Source organism: Saccostrea cucullata, unplaced genomic scaffold (assembly GCF_032062105.1).
Source record: "Saccostrea cucullata isolate Sc308-1 unplaced genomic scaffold, CSIRO_AGI_Scuc_v1 ctg165, whole genome shotgun sequence".
NCBI classification, from domain to species: Eukaryota; Metazoa; Mollusca; class Bivalvia; order Ostreida; family Ostreidae; genus Saccostrea; species Saccostrea cuccullata.
Window position 1 is genome coordinate 109,769 of NW_026932023.1, and position 18,069 is coordinate 127,837.

Here is an 18,069-nt window from a genome sequence, read left to right on the forward strand (position 1 = left end):
ATTTAATCTCGTACAAACCCGTACTTATAGCCTGATAGATGTTTTAAAATGATACTTTATTACTTATATTTACATTTTGTGACTTATTCATACTTTATATTTGCCTGATGATTGTTACTTTTAACGTGTGAAATGCATTATTTTTCAAACCCAACGGCATGTATGTAATCCACTGAACACGCGTCGACCCTTTATGACGTCACTGAGAAATTACTTAGAACGTTTATCCATATGCACATTTATGACCTCTTGACCCCGTACCAGTATTTATACACTTATACATGTGTAGATACTTGCTTTCAGTAGTGTTATATAAAGGATAACATTTGCAAATGTAAATATTTAAATATAACTTTCTGGTAAAAATAATAAGCTTTTTTAAATAAAAATTATCTTTAAAGTGTTTTTAACAATAAAAATTGCATTGTCAAAAAAGACGTGAGAACAATACACACTCAGTTATATTTGACCTGAAAAGAGGTTAACCTACCAGCTGGAGCAGTATCATAAGCACGCAGGTCGTACTTCCCATCATGCCCAGCTCTGTATCGCAACTCTCGCCCGGAGTCCCAAATCACTGTCACTTGATTGTCACTAGACCCCACTTTGGGAACAAATATTATTGTACCCAGGAACCCCTCTCCATTATCCTGTTTTTTGGATGCCCAATCTGGACCTCTTACCACTCGAGTTCCTGGCTTTATCTGAATTTCATTCATTAAATTATCAATGAAATATTTACAGTAAAACTCGTTTAGTACGAACACGGATATAGCAAATTCACGGTAATATAGTGAAGTTTTTCTGAATCCTCAGCAAAATTTTTAACAAATCTTTGTAAAATTTTACAGTTATAACGAACTCAAATATAACAAATTTACGGATATAGCGAACTGATTTTGAGTCCCGTTGAGGTTAAATATGATGAAAGAACATCTTTTATAATGAACTTTCAAAGATCTCAAAATTTGATAAATTGAACCGACTTTATTTTCTTTTAGCATTTGTACAGAAAATTCAATTCATTATAAATCCTTAGTTATTGAAAGTATGTTTTGTAATGTTTGCTTCCCTAACATATTTGGTAGTAATACTTGAAGGAAAACATGCATATTGTGAATTCACTATATTTATCTGTTGAGATTTGTTTTCATTTTGTGCATTTTAAAAGCTTGCAAGTCCTGTATCAAGTTTCCTTTTATCAATATTGGTGCATGGTGAGTTCTAGATGCTTTGGGCTATTATAAAATTGTGAGTTCAGCATATTTTTGATTTGCAAGTGTCGAAAATTAACATAGGTTGGAGACAGTGAGATTTCCATGCAGTTTTCGATTCTGACATTTTTTTCTGGCATATTATTATAGCGATTGCAGCGAGTGTTGCAAAAATATGATCGTAACTTTGAGCTCTAATAACAACACCTGGGTGAAGAGAAAATTTGGATTACTGCTCATTCTATAGAATTTTTTCAGCAGTAACTTAATTTGAACCACAATGCATTGCTTTGTACAGCGAAATTCTTGCGAGAATCAATAATGAAAAAAGTTCAGCAAAAAAAATAAAAACTCAACTTAATTGATTTAATGGCTATGTTGCAGATAAATAATAAATAAAATGTTCTTCATTAATTAGCCCCTTCACGGTAACTGCGGTACTACTGTTTTGCAGGGCAAAATAATAACTTTTGGCGAAGTTTTTGGTGAGAGATAATTAAATGACGTATCTTTAACAATTACTTTTACGTCATATTTCACCAAACTATATCATTTTGCCCTGCATAAGAGCAGTACCGCAGTTACAGTGAAACGGTCTATTAAAGTCAGCACTGCTCATGCTTAGTCAACTTACAGACGACGTCATGTGACGTCAGAGTCTAGATGCACCAAATCTAACGTGCTGTTTGACAAACCCAATCTAAATTAAAAAGGAATAAGCGTCTGCGCTCGCCCCGACGGTCGCACCGTCTGCATATTATCAAAATCGTCAAAAAGCCCGGAAAACGTCAGATATTTCGGAGTAGGATCAAGGATGCATCAACTGACACAGTTTGACAATGCTAAGCCCATTACTATTTAGTATCTAAATAATTTAATGACAAAGAGCTGACTCGAACCACGGGCACTGGAAGTTAATGTAAATATATAGTATGTGCATGTATAAAATTTTATACATGCACATACCATGTATTTACATTAACCTCCACTGGCGTCCACTGCCCGTGACTCGAACCAATGAACGAAACCGAAAGTAGGAAATCATTTTAAATACTTTCCATCTTTCCATTTATAAAAAGTAGAAATTTTCATAAAGGACGCACTTTAACTAAGTTGTTATTCTAAATATCGACCTAGTCTTTCCTTACCGATGTCATTCTTGCTAAACTTTATTAAGCCCCTCTAGCAACTTAAGCAAGTTAAGGTATCGACAGCCGGAAGTAGAAATCTGTATTCATAGATTACACAATCAAATCGTGCATAAACCAACTCGTACACTTGTAAACAAAAAGTCATGACACTATATTTAGTACAAGGTTAGCTTTTTTAAAAAAGCTGAGTGTCAGCCACTGGAATACAGAGTTTCTTTCTTGTTTTGTAATGGTTTATGATTTGATCTATTCATCGTGCTGTGTTCCTTAAATGTAATAAATGCCATTGTAAGAAAAGTTAAATTAGTGTAATCGTTTTCTTATTTGTAACATAATGCCACATACATAATAAATAATAAAGCATAGAATAATTTTTTTAATTCTGCATCGTGACCATTACAATGATCTCCAATAAATTCTCTTCGGCGCAGACATCAGAGAAAGTTCATCTTATACCGGTAAATGAACAAAAGCCACGATGGCAACTAAGATCACGTTAAATTCTATAAAAATGATATGCAGATTAAGATGAATAAAAGTAAGGTAGACTTTGTGTTAGATCGTTTTTAAATATTATTAAATAACAGTTTTCATTTGTGTGCATTTCGAGGCAATGCATGACGGGGGGGGGGGGCATACTGCATCTATATTTAATTTAATTTCTAAGTTTGAGCATCCATTTTAGTGTTATTAGGAAAGAAAAGAATTGCTTCCAAAAAAGTAATGAACGCCACAGAAAACAATTCTAAATGGAAATTCAAAATATGTTTATACATGCGGTACGTATACATGTACACAAAATGTCTTTGATGATGTCTACCATCATAGCAAAACTATAGATTAAAAAACTGGAATCCATTCCCCCTCTCTCCTTTCATTGGGGGGGTGGGGGGGTGGGGGTTGACCCAGTCTATAAATCAGCACAGTTCTCTCAGCTATCGCATTTCCACTGTGGTTTCACATGTGGGCGCGGTTCACGTGCACAAGCGGCACTTACACGTCTATCATCATGTAAATTATAAGAATTTTCTGTCTTACAGTACTAGTGGTCTTCTAGCTGATGTTTTCATAACTTCCATCATTAGAGTGAAGAGAAATTGATCTTTTTATCTTCACTATTTTGGGACCTTTGTGGCAAGTGGATTGTTGTGTGAATTCCGACCCGTACATGTCTTATGCAAGGTATTGAATACTGATCAAGGGAGTCTTGCTTCAGGCATCCAGAGGAATACACAATTTAAATCTTCGGCTTGCAATGGCGATTGAGGGAATAAAGGTACTTATCATCTATTAGAAGCAAAGAAATATTTTCATAGTTTCATTTAAAAACTGACAAATATCCCATCTAGAAGCTGAATAGTCTATGTCATAAATTTTCGTCGAGAACGACGAAGAACAATGCAGTCTATAAATAGATCGAGGTCGTGTGTGCGTGTAGAAGCACGCCCTCTGGTTGGAAAAAATTGTGCAAATCTTTTTCCCAGAATTCCGATTAACGCAAGCGCACTTGCAGTTTCATCCTAACGTAACTAGTCAGCCCGGGGGCTGACTAATAAGTAAAGAAGTTTGGCTATTTGTAAACACAACCACGTAACATCGTTTTTGAAAGTGGGGGGGGGGGCAGCCAGAGAATTTTTTTTTTACTTACCTGAAAAAAGTTGACAAGCAAAAAAAAAAAAAAGGTAAAAAGAAAACTTGCCCCAAAGTCGTAAATCCTATATCATGGGTGGAGGGTGGTGGGGGGTGTAAAGGCGAACTTTTTTCAATGCCAACCACTTTCAGTATCAACAAGCAAATTCAAAGAATTGTGGTCCCCCGCTTTCGGTGTCTTTGTGGGTGAGATGTTAATTTTTATGAAATATTGTGTGTAATATGAACATCTTATCATACGCCATTTATTTAGAAAGTAACATTGAAGTTGATTTTTTTTTGAAGGATGAAAACCCTAATCCTAATCGTTAAAAAGTTATGGAAAAGTAAAAAAAAAAAATTAAAAGTAGGTCAACTCCAAGGTCAAGATCAAAGGGTCAGAGTTAGAGATGGGTATCGCCAAAAATTTCGTATCGCGATAAATCACGATTTTTTCCCACAATATCATGATAATATTATGATATTTTTAAAAGCAGTTTTTACATTGATTTTGTATGAGAAGTCATTATTTTTGTAAAAAATATGCTATAAAAACAAAATTTTACGTTCTTGAAATTTTTATGTATATAAAATCAATTATGTTTGGACGGCAAGATCTCGTTCTTTTCACTTTTTACACAATTTTTATACTTTCTGTAATTGTGATTTAAAAGATTGAACAAATAAACGAATAATTTCTGGACTTTATAATATGTACCTAAAAACCGGTATTTAGGTATCCGTATCACGATACGTATCACGCAACAAAAAATCGCGATATACCGGTATACCGATAAAATCGCACATCCCTAGTCAGAGTTGTTGATATCCAATGAAAGGTTTTCTCACAAGTATTACATATGTGAAGTATGAAAGCCCTAGCCCTTAATGTTGAAAAGTTATGTTCAAGGTTAAAGTTTTTTCATAAGTACGTAAATCTTTAAGGTTAAGGTCAAAAGGTCAAAGTTGTTGATATCCATTGAAAGGACTTGCCACAAAGAATACATACGTGAAATATAAAAGTCCTAATATCTACCGTTCAAAAGTTGTGACCAAAGTTATAGTTTTAAAAAAAAAAGTAGTTTAAACTCCAATGTCAAGGTCAAAGGGTAAAACGTGTTGGTATCCAATCAAAGGTCTTCTCAAAATGATTACGTATGTAAAGTAAGAAAGCCTTAGCCCTCACCGTTCAACAGTTATGGTCAAGGTAATGGTTTTTCATAAGTACGTAAATCTCCAAGGTCAAGGTCAAAAGGTCAAAGTTGTTGGTTTCCAATGAAATGTCTTGCCACAAACAATACATATGTGAAATACATGTATAAAAGTCCTAGTATCTACTGTTTAAAAGTTGTGACCAAGGTTAAAGTTTTTAAAAAGTAGTTTACACTCCAATGTCAAGGTCAAAGGGTAAAAGTTGTTGGTATCCAATCAAAGGTCTTCTCACAAGGATTACATATGTGAAGTATGAAAGCCTTAGTCTTGACCGTTCAAAAGTTATGGTCAAGGTTTAATTTTATCATAAGTACGTAAGTCTCCAAGGTCAAAAGGTCAAGGTTGTTGTTATCCAATGAAAGGTCTTGCCACAAACAATACATGTGTGAAATATGAAAGTCCTAGTACCTACTATTCAAAAGTTATGGCCAAAGTAAAAGTTTGAAATTTTTGTGTAAAAGTGGGTCAAACTCTAAGGTCAAGGTCAAAAGGTCAAATTTGGTGGTACCCAAAGAAAGGTCTTATCACAAGGAATACACATGTGAAACATGAAAGTCATAGCTCCACTAAATCAAAAGTTATGGGCAAGGTTAAAGTTTTTGTGCCGGACAGACTGACAGACTGACCGACTGACAGACTGACGGACAGACGGACAGACAGACAGACGAATGAGATTTAATGTCCCCTCGCTTTCGCGAAAGCGGGGGACAATTATTATACTACATTAATAGTCGGGGGCCAACCAGCCTTTCACTGAACATTTCCTATAGTATAAGTAAGGTTGGAGAAAAAAGTGGGGGAGGGGGGGGGGCAACAGATTAAAGGCATTTACCTTTTCGTCACTTCAACGTTAGTGTAGACTGGAGACCAAACGTACATGTATATATACTCTAAACATTGATAAAGTTTTGCAAATAAACTCCGAAACGGTTGCACCAGAGTTCATACTTTCTCCTCTAGGAATACATAAAGTACATGTATTAGACGTATTAGCATGAAAAGGTGACGTCCGAAAACTATATTCAGATTACATTCGCATAGTTAAGACCGCGGAACATTAACTGGCAAAATTGGAAATATACAGCTTACGTCACTTCTATCTGTTAGGCTACAATCAAAACATTCAGCACTTGATAGACAACGAAATGGGCGGGTACAATTCGACGCGGACGTTTGGAAAACATCGGATTGAAATTTCAGATCGAAATTCATTTTCAATCCACCTGAGCTGTTTTCAAAGCAAAGAGTGAATGTATGATCCAAAAATCAACTATATTTCAACTCCCAAATACATATTGTTTGAAGTTCACATTAATATGAGTTTAAGCTTATCATTTTAAGAACGCGAAAGGTCATACAAGACAAAGATTATTTTTCAGGAGATATTTGATTCTAGGTGGGGGGGGGGGGGGTAAAAATTGTCGAGTCATGTCATGGCTTAACATGACAATTATATATTTTATTTCTAGGATTATAAGAGTGCATGAGTTTTATACTTATTTTCACTGAAAACTGTTGGACAACTTTATTTAAAAATCGTTAACCCCCCCCCCCCTCCCCACTACCACCACCAACACTAAGATATACATGTATTTACCGAACAGAAATGAAATATTTGTCCCTTAAATATTTATTCATTTAAAACACTAGACAAAAAAATTCAAACTGTACCAAAATTGAAATTATTTGTCTTCTGGGTCAATCAGTAATAATGTGCCTTCTAGCGTAGCTGAGGTGGATTGAAAATGAATTTCCGATGTTTTCCAAACGTCCGCGTCGAATTGTACCCGCCCATTACATTGTCTATCACTGAATGTTTTGATTGTAACAGATAGAAATGACGTAAGCTGTATATTTCCAATTTTGCCAGTTAATGTTCCGCGGTCTTAGCTAGAAGCTTGTCTTTTTAAAAAGATTGATGAGCCAGCGTTGCAGCATAATTATAAGCACAGAAGATATCTCAACCATGGAGCACTTCAAATTTTTGCTGAATCGAATAATTATAGATAGGAAGGCACATTGCATGGTGTACTGGGTGTTGAGTTAGCACCAGAACTGTACCTCTCCGAAGAAATATATATCCATAGACTGAGAGCTACAGCCCCCCCCCCCCCCCCCCCAAAAAAAAAACAAAAAAAAAACCTGTATATCTATTGCGCACAAAAAATGCGCTGTTTCTCGATTTATTTTTCCGCGTTTTTAAATCTGTCATCTCAAAATATTATACTAAACCTCTAACCGTGCATTGGCGTCGGAAGTAAATTGAAGGGGGGGGAGGGGGGAGGGGCGCTAAAGTGAAAGAGAAAAAGAAACTACGGAAATCTTGTCAATCAAAAAAAGATCTAACTTCTTTCAGTATGAAATTCTGATCAACAAAACGTTTATCTATGTACATACTACCATTTTGGTTTGCTAGGTCGAAAAATCGGTCCAACGCGCTTCGTGCAGATGACAGCTACGAGAGTACTTGATAGAGGAGTGAAGAAGTTTTTGAAATCTAGCTTTTGAATTTGAAAGAATCAATCCAGAACCGACCACAACTTTTTGTGCGCAATAAGTTTAATTTTTTTTCAATGCTGGCACTGTAGCTCTCCGGTCTGTGAATATATTTTTATGGCCCTGTAATCGAAGATTCGGGGGTATATATAGTTTTTGTCGTGTCCGTCCGTCTGTCTATCTGTCTGTCTGTTTGTCCGCAAAAAAACTTTAACCTCGTTCATAACTTTGGATTAAGTAGAGCTATGACTTCATATTTCATGTGTGTATTCCTTGTGACAAGACCTTTCTTTGGATACCAGAAAATTTGACCTTCTGACCTTGGAGTTTGACACACTTTTACACAATAATTCCAAACTTTTACTTTGGCCATTACTTTTGAACGGTAAGGACTTGGGCTTTCAGACTTAATATATGTATTCTTTGTGACAAGGCCTTTCATTGGATACCAACGTCTTTGACCTTTGGACCTTTAACTTGGAAGGTTTATGTACTAGTATTTAAAAAAACTTTAACCTTGGCCATAACTTTTGAACGGGCTAGGGCTTTCATACTTCAATAATATAATCCTTGTGAAAAGACAATTTATTGGATTCCAACATCTTTGACCTTGACCCTGGAGATTGACCTACTTTTAAAAACAAAACTGACCCAGTTTGACCTACTTTTAAAAATAAAACTGACCATAACTTTTAATGGGAAAGGGCTAGCGCTCTCAATCTTCACATACTCACATTACAGTTGTATTTCTTGTGAGAAGACTTTACTTTTGGTACCAACATATTTAATTTGCAATTAAGAAAAGTTTAATCTTCGCTATATTGCCATACGTACGGGGGCATCAGTGTTTCACAAACACATCTTGTTTTGAAAACCTACAGTTCTGCAGCTAGGGTTGAGTATGTGGGATGGGATTGTTTCACAATTCAAAATGGTGAATCTAATGGTAGGCTTCACGTTGACAATGACATAACTCCCAATTGTGCTTAAGCATTCTGCATTTTACTATATTTACACTTGATGATGTCTTTCCCTATATAACAATTCTAATATAATTGAAATTCAATTTTCAGTGACATGCAGTTGGTCACATGATCAGACTTTCTTGAAGAATGGAAAGCAAACTGCACGAGCAATTTGGAAAGTTCCGACTGTGACGTCACATAACGCCGTAGATACGTTACGTTGCATTTCAAAATCAACGTCTAAATAATGCCTATATTTCTTTGTATTTTGAATAAAGACGTAAAATATAAATATAAGAAATAAAATATCATTTTTTAAAGAGTTTCATTGGGGTATGACATGAATTCGGTACGTGATCAAATCTATTATAACACACTTTGGGCGTTATAGAATCTGATCACGTGACCGACTTCATGGTATACCCCAATGAAAATCTAAAACTGATATCTTATTTCTTAAAAGTATGTCAAACTTGAAGGTCAAGGTTACGGCGTAAAAATCATAGTGTATTCAGAAAGGCCTTGACACAATTACATGTAATATACTTGTGCAATATAGAAGTCCTCTCTCTTCACATTCTAAAGATAAGACCAAGGTTAAAGTTTTTGAAAAGTATGTCAAACTTCATGGTCAAGGTTAAAAAAGTGGTGTATTAAAGAAGGTCTTGTCACAGGTACATGTAATACAGATCTCTTTTATAAAAACCCTAGCCATCTCTTGTCATTCAAAAGTTATTTTTTAAAAATAGGAAAAACTTCAAGATCAAGTTCATGGGGTCAAAAATCTTAGTGTTATCACATGTGTAATATGAAAGTCCTATCACCTCATTCAAAAGATTTAACCAAGGTTAAAGTTTTTGTGACGGACGGACAGACTGACAGACGGACAGACGAATGTGATTTAATGTTCTCTCGCTTTCACGAAAGCGGGGGGCAATAAATGGTCAGTAGAATCAATGAACACCTTGTTAAAGGCGACCGACTGGGGTTTCCATTGCAAAACATTTCGCGCATCATAGTAAAATGATGCGTATGATTTACTGTTTTAAAAGGTAAGATTCTTCTCGTATTTCTTGTATTTAAAAATTAATGAAATTTTCACAGAATCAAGAAGACAACAGCTACGTAGCATCGTTTTTGAAAGTGGGGGGGGGGGGGGCAGCAAGGACAATTTTTTTTTACTTACCTGAAAAAGTTGAAAAGCAAAAAAAAAAGGGTAAAGTTGCCCAAAGTCGAAAATCCTATTTCGTGGGGATGGGGAGGGGGGTGGGGAGTAGAAGCCAATTTTTTTTTTCAATGCCGATTCCTTCAGTATCAATTCATTTGACCTACAATATTACATTTTCCTTATATCACAAAAACTTGGGGGCCAACCAGCCTTTCAATGAACATATCCTATAGTATAAGTAATTGGGCAAAAAGGTTGGGGGAGGGTGGCAGCCCCCCCCCCCCGTTGCTACGAGCCTGAACAATATCACTAAGTGATGGCATCAGTAAGATTAAGTTTGACCGCTTTATATTAGTGGCAAGGTCAGGCCAAGGTCATTAATTACCTTTTCCCTGGACATTAAGAACAAGTAAATTTGATGCAAAGCATCAAATCGGACGCAAACAAAATTTAGCATTAAAAAAAAATCTTTTACAATTTTAAAATTGTCCATGCAAGGAAAGCACGTCAAGATACTCAAAGGTGATATAGTTGAATTAGTTTTATTTCAGGCTGGCTTCAAAGCAAAAAAAAAAAAAAATTCTAAAAAAAACTAAATAAATAAACATTTTACCACATTTGCTCATAAATAAATTCATCGGTGTAAAAAAAAAAACGTCAGTTAACATTGATGAATGATAAGAATTTATTGTCATCAAAATGAAGATGTAACTAATTCAAATATAGGAAGAATATAACGATAACTAATTTATATCCTTTAAAAAATAAGAAAAGTAGATTAGTATATTAGTTAATTCGAATTTTCTCTACTTTTCTTATTTTTTAAAGGATAAGTAGATTAGTATATTAGTTAATTCGAATTTTCTCTACTTTTCTTATTTTTTAAAGGATATAAATTAGTTATCTTTTTATTCTTCCTATGTTTTAATTTTTCTTATTTTTACATATATGGTAAAATTGTTTCATAAAGATTTAAAATGATACAAAAAGTTTTGATCGTTTGCTAAGAGAAACAAGCAAATTCAAAGAATCGTGGTCCCCCGCACTTTCGGTGTATTTGTGCATTGTGTGGAATACGTCGTTATTTATGTTGTGTCAAATATGATGAACGCCCTTTCATATTATGTTATATTATACTTTCATGTAAATTACTTGAATCTGATTCGTCGAGAAACATTTGATAAAAAACACTACTACCCGCTGAATAATGAAGCCACGCCCTCCTGCGTAGCAACAGTCAACATTGCTTGACGACGGGTGGTATTCCAAAAAATAACGACTGCGCGGAATTTATGCGCGCACGGTTCACTGTATGTATTTGTTTAAAACATTCAGTATAATATAATAAATATTGCATGTAGTTGAGGGTAACATTGAAAATTTTCACCCCTCGAAAACCATTGTCAACCTCGGCTGCGCCTCGGTTGACAATGGTTTTCTTGGGGTGAAAATTTTCAATGTTACACTCAACTACATGCAATATTTATATAATTCAATCTTGAGTAATCACCTAAGTTTTTGGGGGTGTTTGGAAAAAATAAGGTCATAGATTATGACGTCATAATGGATCTAGCACCAAAAAATTAGTTTAAAGTTGTTTACTAGATCTTGACCTTAAGGAAGGACTTTCACAGTAATAGGTCAAACGTCAAGGTCAAAGTAAGGGGTAAACAATTGTAGTGTATGTAATGTCTGTTACGTAAATCAAACGGGTGCATTCAGATTTACATATTCAGTGAATGAAAACAAATACGTTTTTATCTATTAAGAATATTAATGTTTCAAAAGGCAGAATTTGTACAATACAATTTTGTAGTTGTTTTCCTGCAGCTGTTTAAAACGAGTCTGTTAGGGTTGCGTGCATCCATACATGTTACGTTATATAGGTTTGATCTAGACGATATACGGTAATTTTATTTTTAAAATTTTATCAGTATTTTTAAAAATAATAGTATCTTGTGTTTTCTGATTTCCAAGAATAAAAAATAAGCTTTGAATGATAATTTCATTGGCTGGTTTCAAACTTAATTATGCATTGTTTAATTGTTTGATTTTATTCTTTACGAATACATGTCATTTGTATTGCTAAGCACCAAAAATGTAATCTAATCATGGTATGGTTATGTTATATGTCTGTCATGTTATGTTATATGACTGTCATAAGTTGCACACATTTCAAACATTAATGATACGAATATTAAATATTTTTTATTTAAATTGTTTTAACTTCGCAGAAACACACGACGACTTCAAACTTTCATATCAAATAACCAACCGCCTCCTGGCGGCTGGTAATAAAATATTTATTTTTGACTTAGTTATGTATTAAAACATTGTTTGTCCTATTTAGAGTTAAAACTTCAAGTGCACATAAAGAAATCTAAGACAAAATAGTGTTTACAGCTGAATTCTTTATTTGTTCTCCCAGATGTACTCAAGTCAGTCAAGAGCGAATTTAGAGCCAGAAAGAGCTTGTCACGAGTAATAGACAGAAAGAGCTTGTCACGAGTAATAGACACATGTGTAACACGAAAGTTCTATTTCTTCCCATTCAAAAGATAGATTATGACCAATGTTAAAGTTTTTGTGGCAGACGAAGAGACTGGCAGACCTACGGACCGCATGACAGACGAATGAGATTTAATGTCCCCTTCACCTTCACGAAACGGGCAACAAAAGAGGACACAAAAGGTGTCTTGCAGATCACATCCTAATGGAAAGCTGGAGAGACCTTCTTCCTGTCTTCTCGTTCACGATGATCGAGCTAGGGTAGATTCAGTTCAGTTCTTCATTCCGTGGGACGTACATCCCATAAGAATTATAGTACAATATATATTTAACAATTACAAACATAGTACAGTAACAAGTTATACACTTACAAACTAGTGATACATACATTCTATGTTTTAAACATTCAAGTCGTAATTTATTAGCATGATATATATATTTCCCTAACTGATTTACATCTTTGGTATTTGTACTACGGAATAGATGTGTTAGTTTGAAGACACTTGGTCTGCGGGAGTAGTAATGTTTGATGAAGTCTCTTAGTAGCCACTCTCTGTAAGCATTTTTAGTCATATAGGGCGTGTGGCACGTTATGTCTTGGATTTTCATGAAACTTGGAACGTATTCCTATATTGATGTATGAAACTAAAACTCATTATTAAATGGTTCCTATGGTCAATAGTTACCATGGCAACCAACATACGTTTTTCATAGCCTAAAAATCGCTATGGAAAAATTTTGATGAAAAAAATGACCCCTATTTGACTTATCGAAACTCTTTAATAGAACAAGATATTTACCTGACTTTACCTTTTTGCCAAAATACATTGTTTTATAGTTCTGTAGATAATCTTTATTATTTCAGAAACTTTACCTCATGATTAACCGTGAAAAATTGGACAAATTAATAAAAAATGAAATTTATCTTCAATATCATTTAAATTACCGGGTAATCAATTGAAGTTTTTCGAAAGAAGTATGTAAAATTATTATTATTATTATTATAATATCTTTTTTCTAAAATTAAGGACATACGCAAGGTACCTTACCTACTGATAATTTTCCAAGATATTTTGAATTTAAACTAATAACCTGAGTAACACAAAAAATTAATTTATTTAATCTTTTGTATATTTAAGACATCAAAATGGGAGGGTGGTGGTGGCTTGGCCCCCTTCTAAATCCTTCGTTGATTTGAGTTGAAACGCAATTGAATATACATTCATGTATTGCCCTATTCTTTCTGGGCTATTGAATAATCATTGCTCTTTCAATCCGCAGTATATTGCCTATGGCTATTTTACCTATTTGGCCAAATTCTGACATGTGATACATGTCATGTGGTTTGAAGAACCAATAGGCTTACTTAAGAATTTTTCCCGCTATTGGTGAACTGCCTTTGTTCATCAAAAAGACAGGTTTCTTTGAGGAAAGCTCTAATTAGTGTATATGTTAAGCTTACTGTATGTCAGAGTGTAGTGTTATGCCAAAAAGTTTGAATTGAAAGATAGTTGGTTTTGAAAAAAACCATCCTGACAAACCTGTAAAAAAAAACCTGCCCCCCCACTTTCAAAAACAGATGATATTAGAACCATCCTGACAAACCTGAAACCTGACAGATTATTGGTACCTATGTATGTATGTATGTATAGTATAACAGACATATTCGTGCAGCTTTATTGAGTTTGCCTCGCTCCATAAACACAGTGACGGAGCAAAAAATCTTCAAGGGGGTGGGCAGTTTGGGGTCGGGGTAGGGGCTTACAGCCACAAATTTATAAAATCTTATGCTTATTTTGGACACAAAGAAGGGGGGGGGCTGGTCCCCCTCTAAATCCGCCAGTGAAACAGGTGATTATTTGATACATGTAATCATGTGAAGTATAATGTTTTTATCAAACGTAAATGTAATGTGAAACAGTTACATCGAAATGTATATATTACGTAATATTATATATAAATAATATTAATTTTCAAAATTAATGTTTAAATTTATACTTTTATGCAATCAAGGGAAATAACTTGTAAATTAATTCAAAATGAAAGGAGATAGCAAGAGCTATTGTCCTTGTAATATGCATACCTTGTAAGTTTATTGTTAATTTTTATGCCGCTGTAATCAAGATTTAGTGGTATATATTTTGTTCTGTCCGTCCATCTGTCTGTTTATCTGTTTGTCTTTGTCAACAAAAACTAACTTTACCCATAATGTTTTATTTGATGGGGCGCTATATTGCTTTCTTATTTCACAGGTGTATTCCTTTTGACATGACCTTTCTTTGGCAGTTTGGGTACCACCATATTTGACCCCTTGACCTTGACCATAGATTTTGACCCACTTTAACAAAAAAAAAAAAAAAAACGAACTGTAACCTGGCCATATCTTATGAACAATTGGTGCTTGGGCTTTCATACTTTACATGTATTTATAGTGATTAGACCTTTCAACTGACATAAAAGAATTTGACCTTTTGACCTTGACCTTTAAGTTTGGCCCACTTTGTAAAAAACTTTAACCTTGGCCATGACATTTATGCCCTGTTCACACTGAGAGGTTAATTCGCAAAAAATTTATGCAAAGTAAACTAATGCGAATCAAACTAATGCGAATTAAATTGCATTCACACAACAGCTAATGCGAAGTAAACTGATGCGAATTAAAATTTTACTTCTGCAGCCCGGCGTCAGTACGGCTATTATGACGTCATTTGCAAATCACATCATCTTCAGAAGCAGATCCATTTGACATAATGTCACAGTGTCTGTACACACATTTTAATGATTAACAAACTTTTCCTTAGTTTTTCGCTCAAAAATAGCACAAGTACCTATACCTGACCATCGACAAGTGGTATTTGACTAAATTTTGCCATTACGCATGCGTCAGAATTTAATTCGAATTAGCTTCACTTAACGTTCACACGGAGCTAATGCGAAGTAATTTAATGCGCAGTAAACTAATTCGAATTAAACTAATTCGCATTAAATTCTCTGTGTGAACACTGAGCGAAGCTAATTCGCAGTAACTTTATGTTTAATTCGAATTAAACTCTCCGTGTGAACAGGGCATTAAACTGTAAATACTACAGCTTTTGGCGTTTCCCTTGTTAAAAGACCTTACTCTTGATACCAACAATTTTGACCTTTTGGTCTTAAATTTTGACATGCATTTGGGTAACTTCAACCTCAGTCTTAAACTGCCATACAGGGTATCAGTGTTTTTATTTCTTTATGATCTATTTTAGTTGTCAAAGATGACTGACATCTTCCAGCATATGAACAGATTTGGGAAGGAACAGACAGGCACAGTCAAGGTAAAGTTAGTAAAACCTTAAATAAATTGAAAAAAGTACTGTTGTGACTTAATCTACAGCGGCGGATCATAATATTATAAACAAAATGGCGTTACAATTGCTGTTAAAAAGAAACCTTCACTCTGCCTGTTTGTATGCAAAAAATTAACCTTGCCCATAAATTTTGAGTGGGTGCATATGGGTCTATGGCATTTCCCTTGAATAAAGTTTTAATGTTTAAAAAAAGCAAAACCTTGAAGGCTTGTACCCTATTCACATATTAATAAATCCTTAAATTCTTAAAATTCAAGTTTTTTGTATGATGAAAAGGACAAAAATATTTAATTTGCCTATAATTTGGGTGTTTTTTTAGCGAAATTTTGGGAAAAAGAGTTAATGTTCAATTGGGACAGGGTTCTTTTACAAGACCTGGATGTAATGAATATCAAGCCTTGAGTTGGGGCTAGGTTAAAATGTTTATTAATATTTGACTAAACCTTCAGTGGGTATATATACTTTTGACTTTGGCCTAAGAGTTTGACCCTGAGTTTTAAAAAATTTAACCTTGGTCATAACTTTTGAACAATTTCATATTTCACAGGTGTATTCTAAGTAACAAGACCTTCTTTTGGATATCACAAATTTAATCTTTTGACCTTGACCTTTGGAGCATCTCAGAAACAGATTACCATTTATTCTACCATGTGGGAGCATCAGTTGTTTAGTTTATGCTTTTAAAATATTGTTTATTCCTATTATAGGGCTATTGAGACCACTACGTCTGAATCCATCCACACCAACACTGCAATATCAAATGAATAATGGACCCATAATTATCTGTGTGTTACATTCTTCACATAAGACTTACTACTACATTTGGTGCTCTAGTTGGTTGTTTATGATGGATGGTGCCTTAACACAGGATAAAGCAGTTAGCTGATAAATGATGGTCAACCTCTACCTTCCTTTTTGTGAGAGCTACAATATGTTTTAACTGTCAAAGTGAGAGTTTTGTGCTGGCTGACTTTAGCCTAAGTACAATATTAGTGATCAACATTGTGGACTGTGATTTTATATTGTGATTTCTGTGGTGATTCATTCGGAATTATTCCACCAGGTATTGGTAAGAGAGTCTACCATACAGCACTTGTTTACCTAACCAGTATATATATACTAGTTAAGAATTTTATACCCCTGCTTTAAAAGTTGAAGGGTATATATAGCTATAGTGATTCGGATGTCTGTTTTTATGTTCGTCTGCCTGTTTTTATGTTCGTCTGTCTGTTTTGTATTATTATCTACTCTATATAGACTTACATGTAAATTGAAAACAAAACATTTGTGCCCTGTCCTTATTGTATTGGTAATTGATATATATAGTTTTAAAATTCAGATTCTTATACTAACACCTTTGCACTGCACTGCATGATACATATGCATATTTTTTTGACAACTGCTGACTGAACATATGTTGACAGAGCTGTGGTAGCTGTGGGAAAATGTACATAATAGGTACAGGTAATGTCCACCCCCCCCCCCCCCCTTGCCCTTCTTAGTCACATGTACATTCACATGTATATGATAGGTAGTCAGGGTAGCTATAGATTACATGTCTGTCTGTCTGTCTGTCGTAGTTTATATTTGCAGTGAATATCAAAGTACATGTATATTGAAATTTTTGTGTGAATATCTCCCTTATACCTGCTCACTATAGAGAGAAGTTATAAGACTGCCACTATTTTATTATTTCATCTGCTCATATTTTCATTTCACTCACTGTATTTAATTTTATTGTGTATATTAAATTTATTTTGTTGTCATTGCCTTATGGACATCTTTTAATCGTTGTTTCTTTCTGAAGTACATGTATTCAGAGTAATTTTTGGATCTCTGTGTCATCTTTTTTAAACAATGGTCTCAACATTGAAAGACCAATATTAGCTCTTATTAATTTTATAGAGAGAAAAAAAAATTTTATATATTAGATGCTTTGATTCAAAAGTTTGCTGTAAATGAATTATGAATATCTTAAAATATATAAAGAAAGGCTGATCATATTTATCATTTCACTGCCAACTGTATTTAATTTTATTGTGTCACACATATTAAATTTTTATTTTTGTATGTGAATTTTCAAAAAACCTTATGGACATTCTTTTATGAGGGGTTCACCTTAGTTAAAAAAAATCCAACCCAGAAATTTCTTAACAAGAAAAACAAAGCAAAATTAACGTAAATTATTGCCTAAACTTTATTCAGAGTAATATCAGTTATTAAGGAAAAATGCCACACCAATTGTTATTTTAAACATCTCTGTGTCATCTTTTTTAAAAATTTTCAACTTCTTCTCAACATTGAAAGACCAATATTAGCTCTTATTAATTTTATATGAATTTTTTCAAAGAAAAGGAAAAAAAAAATCCTTTATATCCA

The 18,069-nt window shown here is 34.1% G+C and overlaps 1 protein-coding gene and 1 long non-coding RNA gene across 2 annotated transcripts in view; one reads left to right on the forward strand and one right to left on the reverse strand.

Annotated features, from left to right (window-relative positions):
* LOC134234275 (E3 ubiquitin-protein ligase MIB2-like) overlaps window positions 1-2,444 on the reverse strand; it is a 54,894-nt gene extending 52,450 nt beyond the window's left edge. The window contains exons 1-2 of the mRNA XM_062716325.1: window positions 2,363-2,444; window positions 491-704 (exon numbers count right to left, since the gene is read on the reverse strand). Coding sequence (XP_062572309.1) covers window positions 491-704; window positions 2,363-2,371 — 223 coding nt within the window. The 5' untranslated portion in view covers window positions 2,372-2,444. The remainder of the gene's footprint in view (window positions 1-490; window positions 705-2,362) is intronic.
* An 11,481-nt stretch (window positions 2,445-13,925) lies between these two features.
* On the forward strand, window positions 13,926-16,795 carry LOC134234280 (uncharacterized). The gene is made up of 3 exons (XR_009985148.1): window positions 13,926-13,969; window positions 15,589-15,657; window positions 16,398-16,795. It is a non-coding gene; the product is annotated as an uncharacterized LOC134234280 (long non-coding RNA).
* The last annotated feature ends 1,274 nt before the right edge of the window (window positions 16,796-18,069 follow it).